We start from the raw sequence: 10,883 nt of genomic DNA on the forward strand, positions 1-10,883 counted from the left end.
ACCCAGAACCTTCTTGCTGCAAGGCAACAGCTCTACCAACTGCGCCACTGTGCTGCCCTTTCTTTAACTCATTATGGTAAATTATTTTACAAACACTATTCAAGCAAAACAGTGCTACATATGGCTTTACAAATTCTTAGTTGTCCAGTTCTATTATCCTTTCTGTGTAGCACTAGTTGGTGTCTGAAGCTCAGTGGAGGACCTTAGTACCCTCTTGATCTTCTCAGTATGCTTACCATCTTAAGTGTCAATTATTAATCTTCCCTGTCTTGGTTTAGAAAACTTTTTCATCACAGTCTACTTGTTCATAACATTACCTGTCACTAGGACACTGGAGTCCTCATGGACCCATTGACATACATGTATGGGWTTTAAGGGTGACAGTTAAGGGGTTAACTAAATTTGTCATGAGGACACTGAAATGTCTTTTCTCAYAAGCGMTATAGTCAAGGTGACCATCTGTACAACACTGAGCTTCAGCATGCAAAACAGAGGGGTGCAGTATTATCAACGAGTAAGAAACACCTTGAATAATTATGTGGTGCCTAATTAGTCTAGAATGGAGTTGCTTTATTTAGTAGGCAGTCACAATCAGGGGGTGTTGTAGAAAGAGTGTCCTTGTCCTAGTTTTAACAGACTGCGGGAGACTTGATTCCTTTGCCTCACAGAGGAGAAATTGTTGATTGGAGTGGTGCCCTCTACATGTTTCACCTTTTAATGTTTAAACGTTTTCATCGCTGATTGCAATGCTGAGCTCAACTCTCATCATTTACAGCTGATGGTGCAATAGTTGAGTTTTATCACTTCCTGAAAGAGTTCCTCTAACTTTGTTGCTATGGCATCAAATTACATTTGGTAAAACACTTTGTTTTAGTTTCTCTCAGTCAGTTACACTTTGTCACATTAGGGTTAATTAACACAGTRTACACACAATGCAGTACAWGGGCTGAATCGGCCGAAAGATTTGTATGCAGAATGGACTCGATATCGGTTCGCATTCAATTRTCATCAGTACCTCTTCTTTTTTTTCATGTCAAAATAAAATATGACGCTGAGATAGTCTATGCGGGGAAGGAGTTGCTTTGCTGACTGTGTGTCAGGATTGWAAATCACATGGCTTTGCCTTTACAAGAGCTTAATAAAAATGTTCAGTGACGGTAGGGAGTTGATAAAAGTGAACGTAAAAACAGCAGACAGCTCACCACAAAGTTCACCTTCATCAAAACAGTTTATATTTTATGTAATGGATCAAACAAAAAAAAAAAAGAAAAGAAATAATAAAAAATTATATGTGGTTTGCATGTGTTTACTGAAATAAATCTCAAAAGCGTGGCATGCATTTCACCTTTTCTGAGCCAACACTTTTAGATCCATTCATAGATATTCCAGCTGCCCTAATGTTCAGGATATATTMTGCCAGTTTTGCAAATCTAAAGTGAATTTTTTGTCCATTCGTCTTTGGAAAATAATTCAAACTATGGCAGATTAGATGGAAAACATCTGTCAAGAGAAATATTTCTCGTCTTATTACAGATTATGTATTGGATTTTTGCGTGAACTTTGAATGGGACATTTTAACAAATGAATATGTTTTGCATTACCATGGTCCTCTTGTTCTCCTTTCCTGGCAGTTTAGTTGGGCAGTCCTGTTTTGTTTGGCRGACAATTTCAGGGCAACATGTAATTGCAAACATGGCAATATTTATTGCAGTTAATCCTAAATTTTGTTATTCTGTTGTTTCTTTTGCCTTGTCATATTTTTCCCACCAATCTTGTTGAAGATTGGCATTTTGACCAATACAAAATAGACATCAAGTCAGTGAAAGTCTATTAATTATGCAAAGAATGTTATTGACATAAGTAATTTACCTGCAAGGCACTCAAGKCACCACAGGCACTTAGTAGTATTTGGTAATATCTTACACCATACTACTACTTTTCAATTCTGAGATTGTATTACAAAATTTATATTACAGCAACGATTGTGATTTAACATGCAGTCCAGCTCTGGTTGGAACTTGTGCCATATTTTTTTTATTTTTGAATTAGGAAAGAGATTGAAAGATGTTGAAAGGTTAGGGATTCTCAGAACTAATTGGATGTTTAAAATTTGGCAATACTGTTTTATGAGCTATTGTTTTCTCCACAGCTTTACCTCTGACCAGCATGTTGTGTTCCTTGGTCTTTATGGTGTTGTTTGTTCACTAATTTTCTCTATCAAATCTTTGAAACCTTCACTGAATAACTGTTTATACTGAGAATAAATTGCAAACGGATGGAATCTATTTACTAAWTAGGTGAATTCTGAAGGCGGCTGGTGGTGGTGACTTTATTTACAGTATCAGAGTAATAGAGGACTAAACACTAATGCATGCCACATTTTTCTGGTATTTATTTRTTAARAAATTTAAAAACRTGTATCCTTTMAACTAAAATGTAAAGTTCAAGTTAAAGACATTGAAGTTTTTGGTTGTGATGTGATAAAATGTGAAAATATTCATGGGGTGTGAATACTTCTGCAAGGCACTGTATTTCACATAAGCACTGGCATTTATTGAAACTCATGGTCCTAACATTAGAACCACCTAACCCCTAACTACTATCCGTATTTTTAGTTGGCTTGGTATGGTCGTTAATATATATWTTTTTTAAATGTCCAAAGCATCTGAATGTTACATAACATGTTGTAGTTTTAAGCTTTTGATGAAAATTGAAATGTTGCATTTGATCTGCTGCACAGGAGCGACAGCCCTTACTTGCTTACATAATGCAACAATTATCCTCTTATAATTTTAGGGAACGGTGCAGTCAAAGCTACGTGCTTTGTCTGTTTAAACACACACACACTCACACACGCACACTAATGCACACATCCTTGTACTTCTATACAAACTGAGGATCTTGTATTGACTTCCATTCATTTTAGCAACTGTATTTATGCCTAACCCAAGCATTTTTCCCAACCCTAATCATTACTAGTCTATTCCTAATCCTAACCAAAACTTAATTCACACCATACCCTTAACTGATAGAGCACAGTAGAAGTGCAAAGAAAAAGAGAGAAAAAAAAAGAAAGAAGTAAGGATTGGGGAAACGTCATTTACTTTCCACATATGACCTCCCTTTGTTGGTAAATATTGTGAAAGTGGACCTCTATAAGTCGCATATACAAGTACACGCAAACACATGCACCCACACACACTCACACAATGTTTCCATCTGGGACAAAAGTGCTGTTCTTTAGGCTTACGACCAAAGCAGGGTATAATTAGGAGCTAAATGCTGCTTCAAGTCTGAATGTGGTTTGGAGGCATTTCCAAAGGACAACCAGTCTTGTGGTTTGTGGTTTTTATCATCAAATGTAAATTGCACAGTTGAAGAGGAGTGGCACTGACTCATAGAGTTTAGAATATCCAGGGACCTCATCCGCTAAAACATTCATGTGGTACAATATGTCAGAAGTAACATATTCATGTTTTTTCCAGATAGTGGGACAGACGGGTAAAAAGTAGTTTCAGCACAGTTGTAATTTACTAGTCCCAACAATTTTCTGAAGAAAAAATAAAACGTAGTTCTAGGTGGAAAGTCCAATACCCCTTGGGACAGGATTTTGAATGCATGCCAACAACAAGGAAGTGAATGTTAGCCTATGGTGTAAAGAATGGCAGATGACCAAAACAAGTACATAAAACAAACATTCAGCTGTATTTGCATAAAAGAAGCTCTTCATGGCAACCAGAGTAAATATTATTAGAGCATTATTTATCATCCATGTGATGAGGTGTGATCTGGAAAATAAAGTTTCAACCTTATAGCTAAGTTTTCCGTAATAACTTATTCCCACTGAACAATCAGTGAACAGAGAGGTTTCTTATTCTAGGACTTTTTTGAAATATAGACGTTAATATGAGCTGTGTTTCTAGTCACACCGTTGTGATCTAAGAGTTTACGCTTTCAGAACAAGAAAACAATAAAGTAYAGCAATGTGTGTGTTCATTCATTGTGTCTTAATAATCATTACCTACAAGACAATTCATGAATTGCTTGATCACAGAGTGAAGTTTGTCTTGAAATGGAAACCAGTCATTAGAAATCCACTGCAATATTCCCCTAGTAAACACAGCCATTCAGAAAAAAAAGAAAAAAGAAAAGCCTTAACTTTTACATTTTGAAACCAAGTTATTACTTTAGAATTACTGATTCCTTAGGGTGCCTTCACCAACCCTGAGCCATATTGCAATTGCTCCCTCTGGGTCAGAGTGGGGTCTCAAGTAGAGGAGTTCAAATATATCAATTACTTGTTCATAAGTAGTGATAGGATAGCATACTAGATGGATAGACATCCTTGCCTCTAGTGAACTCTGCTCTGATCTCCTTAGTAAAGAAAGATCAGTCTGTTTACTGGCCACTGGGATTAGCTAGAAAGAACAGAAAATGTCAGAGGCGAGATTGTTGTYTATGTTTATGCTTAATCTTATGTTGAATAAATGGAWAGATGGACGGACGGACRGATGCCTTCACATTGGAGGAAATCCTTGCTACAGAATGTAGTTGCTCTTTGCAGCTTTGTAACCTTTTTGTCACTATTGATTGAGCGTTTAGAAAACTTTGTGCATGGACAAAACCTCCAATATGCACATAACAAAAAATGTGTCCCAAATGTGTTCAAACACAGCCATATTCTGACAGCTACTGCAAGTCATTTAATAGTGGGGTCGTCATGCTGTATAAAAACCTCCTTAAATAGGATTTAGAAAGACTGACCTACATCAAAGTCTTGTTTTCAGTCAGAAAGGGTAATGATGTGTTCCTCCAGACTGCTGTGCCTTTTGTTCCACATTAAGAGGAACCAAGAGTTGACTGTTGACTGTAGGTAATTATTTCAGAACTGTGTGGTTTTTGTGGTCTGTTTTAACTTCCTGCCTTATCTAGATTTTGTTTTGTGCTCTCTACAAATAATCTACCTCACAAAGCATTTAACTCTCTGATTCACTGCTCAGCATTTCAGGAAATGACTCTGGTTAACCAGGACTTTTTATTAAAAAAAAAAAGAAAAGAAGAAGAAAAGAAAAGAAAAGCAAAAGTCAATCCACAATGAGGGTTTTCTAGCAATGTAGCAGAAACCCAACGTCTGCTCTGCGTTTGAATGGCGCCTATCCATATGACTTCATTTTTGGTGTTCAACAAGTTAAAAGAAAATCTTCTTTCATCCTTTTTTTTCCCCAACTTCTTTTGAAATTAACACACGCAGATTGAAGCTGTTCACTTTACATTCACTCTACAAACCACCCGAAGTGATCAAATGCCCAAGCAAACTGAAATCCAAATGTAGCTTCATTTATTTTTTAAATTAGTTATTAAACTTAAGKGGCACGACACTGACAGAGCAGCCTGAACACATTTCTGCCTTCTGCCTCATATTCTTGCAGAGCATTGCAGCTGCAGTCGTCATGCTGCAGTTTGCATAGAGAAATAAACTTGTGGTTTATATTCGAGACTGGTGATGGAAAACACACAGATATATGATGTATATTTTTTCAGTTTTTTATACTGGCACAGACCCAAAAGTGGTCAACAAAAAGAGACTGTGTTTTGAATCAAATACAGTAAATAAGAATGYTCATGTTTCTCCCAGTGAAAGTTGTGTTTGCCTTGGAGGTTTGGACTCTGGCCAGCGCAGGAGGAATAGTTTTCAGAAATAATCTGAGGGCATACTTATTACCCGGGATTCTCCTCCTGAATTTGCAAATGATACTCTTCTTCCTCATGGTTGAGGGTAAATTAGAAAAACATATCTATTTTTGTTTTTACAAAAAAAAAAGATAATGTACATTTTTTCACAGTTTCTGATTGGACGTTCAGCTTTATTCCCAACAAGCGTTCCATCTGATAGTTGTAAAATATTTATTACAATCATTCTTGCTGTTTGAATCATTTCACTATCCGTTGCTGGTCATTAATTGACTGAACTTTGACCTAAAGCACCATTGGGAAGTTACTGAGGTGAAAATTGAGGTAATGTCTCAGGAGCTGTCAGTGGAATATTCTATATTGGCATAGTTATTCCAGTAAACAGGTTGTATCTATCCTTATTCGCCTGTGGTCAGATGTTGTTCCATCTGTGGTTGTTTACCATGCAAAGCCATAAACGTCTTCATTCTGTAGCCTTATTCAGTTCCCAGACTGGATATCCTTATTTCTGCACAGAAAGCAAATGAAAATATTGATGGATTGAGGTATTGTGGGTTTGTATGGAGAAAACCCACAAGAGCTTGGTATTTTTGCAGTTTATGTAAAGATTGCAGAAATCAGAGACTTKCTTTAAAAGCAATTCATGCCAGTCCTTGTTCCCAAATTGTCAAAGATTTAATTTTTGCAGAATATAGATAGATATTCCAGAGTTCTTGCATTTTACATCCAAATCAGGATATTTGGATATGAAGGGTGAGAGTGATGTTCAATTTATGTACTTAGGATTCCACCGCATTTAATGTATTTATTTTGGCAATCTGAAGGACAGAATACAAACAGAAATTTACCAATGCCAACTTTTTTTTATATCTTCTACACATACAGTGTCTTCTAATTCTACCGCTTCAACTTCTCCACCTTTTATTCTGTTGCCCAGAACTTTCTGTGTATTTTATTTGTAATGCGTGTTCAGGAGTAAGAAAAAGCAGCACATAATGTTGTTTTTGGTGGAATCAAAATGATAGTTGCAGGTGTCAAGGAACACCAAGGCTTTAAAGCTTTCTAGTTTCAAAAACCAATACAATTTTCAATCATTCTTTTCTTGGCTTATGGTTTAAAAACCTCTTTGTGAATTTCCTGAGAAAATGCTGGAACGACTGGAGGATTTTCTGTTTTATTCTGTTGATGCAAACAATCACATTGGTGTAAAGCTATATTTCTATCATAAAATAGAAGCAATTTATTGTGTTTTTAGTGAAATGTTATCGGCATTCTGGCCTCGACCTAATAAAGACAAAACAAAACCACACTAGTTAGGAAAATTGCAAAGTAAAAAGCTTACTTAGGTTACAAAACAATCACATAGTGCATGGAGCACCATTCAATTAACCAGCCAAAAACTGAAAGTCTTGGCCAAACTGAAAACCTCCCAATACATGGCTATCAGTGTAAATTGATAAACTGGCCAAGGAGATCAGTTATGTAAGGAGTAGCCTAGAGGTCTAYGGCAACTCTGGAGGAGCTGTGTAGCTCCATAACTGGGTTGGGAGAGAATCAATTCACACGGCAGCTATTAGTAAATGCACTTCAAATCTGTCCTCAGTAGCAAAAAGAAAGACATCCTTGAAAGAAAGCCATAAGCCATATTTCTATAACCCATGTGAGAAACTCTGCAAACATGTAGAAGATGAAAACCAGAAACTTGTATTAGAGACAATTACGTAAGCATTTGTTTCCAGTAGCTTTGGTCAAATACTAAAAGACTAAAAGTTTACATTTTGGTCCACATGCAAATCTCTATRTAGTGGAAAACTAGTACTGCCAATTACCTGGACACACAATTCTCACTCCAGAACGGGTTGGTGKGAGCATCGTGCTGTGGGGAGGTTTTGTTCGGAAATTGGTCAGAGTTGATGGTGAAATACCTGAAGCTTATTCCTGGTTAATGTTTACAGCTGCCCACCATCCTGTACGGGTTTGACCTATTATGCAGAAAAGAAAGGACAAAAAGTTCAGTCTCAGTCTCTAGATCATCAACGCTGGTAAAGGTTGTCAAGGTAGACCCCTAAAGACTTCCAGSTCTAATTCAAAGAAGAGATGGTTTTAGAATGTGTTGGTACAGGAGTGATGAGTGTTAATGTATGCTCACCATATTTTATTTTTATTTGTAAAACATTTTGAAAGCTAAGAATAATTTTCCTTCCACTTACTTAAGCTATATTACTTTGTGTTGCTCTATCAGTTTAACTGGTAATCATGCTTTTGAATGACACTATGGCTTCAGTGTATTTAGTTTAACCTACACAATTTTAAACTAATTTGACTTTAATGCATCTGGAATATACATTTTATCCCTCTTCATTTTTCTAAATAAATACTTTTCCTATTCTTATTTTAGCTATGTCTTAAATATAAATTCTCTTTATCTTTTTAAGGACGAATTTTCTCTAAACTATTTTAAACAATTTCCCCAGAGTTTGGATGCAACACAGAGGTTCTTATTTCCATTGCTCTGTGTGGAAACGTTACTTTAGCCYTCCAAACAAAATGAAAAATGTCTCGAAACAGCAATATTAAAAAGTATACTCATTTGTCCTTTTCTGTCCTTTAATCTTCAGCACCCGGTGAGCATATTTATGTTTTTATTTCAACCTTTCTTGTCACGCTCTGTTGGAAATGAATGTTGCTGACTACAAAGCAGTCACATTTGTCACTGCCTACAAGTGATCCGCGAGCAAACAGCAAGTCAGTCAGTGTAACCCATTAGAATGAAAAATGTTTCCTTGACTGGAAAACCGCACCTGAGGCTCCACGTCAATCGTCATTACATAGCTCAAAAGCTCAAAATGCATAACTGTGAAAAAGCTTTTAGGAATACATGTTGTCAGTTTTGACTTTCATCATGCACACACAGAAACAGTGGACACAGCAACCACAACACAAACTGCAGCTATAAACGGCATGTGGACACTGTTTATCCAAGAGGAAGAGTCTGTCTGATAGGACATTTTCATATTTATTCTACATGGCATCAAAGACAGAGATAAATACAGCACTGGACTCCCAGATGCTTTCACATGACCTCCTATGTGGTCACTGTAATCTGGCCTTCAGGAGACGGAGGAGGCTGTCAAACATCTGGTCACCACGTGTTAATATAAAGTATATTGACATTTAATTTGTCCCCTTATGGACCAAATTGTAGGGAAACAACTGTAAAAAAACCCTTCCAACAATCGCAATCTTACTTTTTTTGGGTTAGTAAATATTATCAGTCAGTTTATTGTTAGAAAGGCAACTCATAATTCTTATTCCAATGGCATGTTTTCTGATCAATGATAAACTATATTGCCCATCCCTACTATAGATCCTTTCTTAGCAGGACAAACTGTCAGCCTAACTCTCCAGCAGCGATTCTTTCTTCCTGTTTTGGTCAYTTAAATTCAAAGGTTCTTGGTTCTGATTTGGTTTGTAGCAAGGGTGGTTGTGATTTGGACTGACTTGCTGCAGAGCCAAGAAAGAGAATATGAAAGAAATGCATAAATAACTGACTGTAGTTAAAAATTTGCACCTGCTCCCATTCAAGGTTTCTTGCAATTATCAGATTAATAAAATGCCTCACTCACTTTAATATTAGTTGGTGTTTTAAGGTAATTCAACATGGATTATTTAGAAACATTTGGTGAATTTGTAAAATATAAACATCACTAGTTTAAATGTRCAGATTTTTGGTCTCCTGTTATCTTTGTGTGTTTTTTTTATATTTCAAAATAATCTTTGTTTCTTGTAGAAGCTATTTTCCACAAGATTTTGCACCTGATTGACACTCTGTCTTTTATACACCARTAGTACTTAGTGTTAGAGTTCTTCCTTTTCTAAGTCCTCTTCATTGCTCTCTTTTGCAGGTTTATGCAGATGATGTGCTGACAAGAGAGGAGCAGATTGGCCTGTTGGTCGAAGCTAAGAAAAAATGTGAAGATAACATCAAGTCAAGGGGTAAGATACCCGGTGAGTAGAGTCCTGCTCTTTGCTCTTGGGTTTCTGTTCCTTCAGTTAGTATCTTCATTTTGTCAAACCTCAATATGCTTTTGGGTTCAGATGCATTTTTCTATATTTAAATATCTCCTGATGCTATTTTTTTTTCTTATCCAAAAATGAAATACAAAGCATTRCTCTTTTCTTATGTTGTTGTTCAATCTATTTTGAATACGCTACGTAGCCACTGTTAGCTGTGCTGTTGCACTTTATGACAATACGTTCATCTGTATGTATAGTTACATACAGATGAACGTATTGTTCATCTGTATGAACAATACGTGCAATTACTAAGAATGATAATTTCATGTAATTTATCTCCATGCCAACTCCAGACCAGGAAAAATCTCCTGTAATGTTCCGTATTACAACAAATTTGAAGAAGCTTCCAGCAGAATAAACTCTATCATGAAGAGGACGCTCAGGATTGTTRATCATTTTCTTGATTTATGTAAAATCCTTTGTTGCCCCTGCATCTGAAGAGGTTCAACAATAGTCCCCAGAACCAGCAGCCTTCTTTAATTCAGCTAAAATTCAATTCAATTCWAAAATTCATCATTGATCTGGATAGAGCACTGACTCTCTTTCTGGGAGAAGTGAAACAAGTGACCAATATCCAAATCCAAAAGTCATCTTAGAAYTTGCCCAGCAGTTATATGGTTTATAAATGATATCCCCTTGTTTGCATTTCCCCCCTCTGCCTTTCCTGAAACTGAAATTGAAGTCGACCCTCTAGTGTATTTGTGTTTATGGCCATCCAGAGAAGAACATTTTCCACCAGACCCCATCTTCTGCTGCATCGGTGGTTGCTGTATTATTATCATCTGATTGTTCAGCAAAGACTAAGGGTTTTACAACCAACTCATTTGTAATACTATATTTGAAACCTCAGAWTAATGAGGTCGGCATTAAATTCTTTGACCCTCAAAACGATACTCTTTGTAAATGAAACATATAATTAAAAACATACCATTCTCAAAAAAAAAAGCTATTGTTGACTCTCCCCTGTGGTCACATTCCTTCCGGGGTATTACCCAACATTTCATGGTTTTCATAAAAGCCCATGAATCTTATATTAGATTTAAAACGTCATGCTAACACTGAGAACTTTAGCARCTGAACAGCATCTTTTGTTTAGTCAAGAATCCTCCACACTT

The 10,883-nt window shown here is 36.4% G+C and overlaps 1 protein-coding gene across 1 annotated transcript in view; it reads left to right on the forward strand.

Moving 5' to 3' along the window:
- Positions 1 to 9,696, forward strand: part of LOC103479716 (corticotropin-releasing factor receptor 2) — a 105,504-nt gene extending 95,808 nt beyond the window's left edge. Inside the window, exon 11 of the mRNA XM_017309957.1 lies at positions 9,597 to 9,696. Within this exon, the coding sequence (XP_017165446.1) occupies positions 9,597 to 9,618 (22 nt within the window). The 3' untranslated portion in view covers positions 9,619 to 9,696. The remainder of the gene's footprint in view (positions 1 to 9,596) is intronic.
- Positions 9,697 to 10,883: the final 1,187 nt, after the last annotated feature.

This window comes from Poecilia reticulata, linkage group LG17 (assembly GCF_000633615.1).
Source record: "Poecilia reticulata strain Guanapo linkage group LG17, Guppy_female_1.0+MT, whole genome shotgun sequence".
NCBI classification, from domain to species: Eukaryota; Metazoa; Chordata; class Actinopteri; order Cyprinodontiformes; family Poeciliidae; genus Poecilia; species Poecilia reticulata.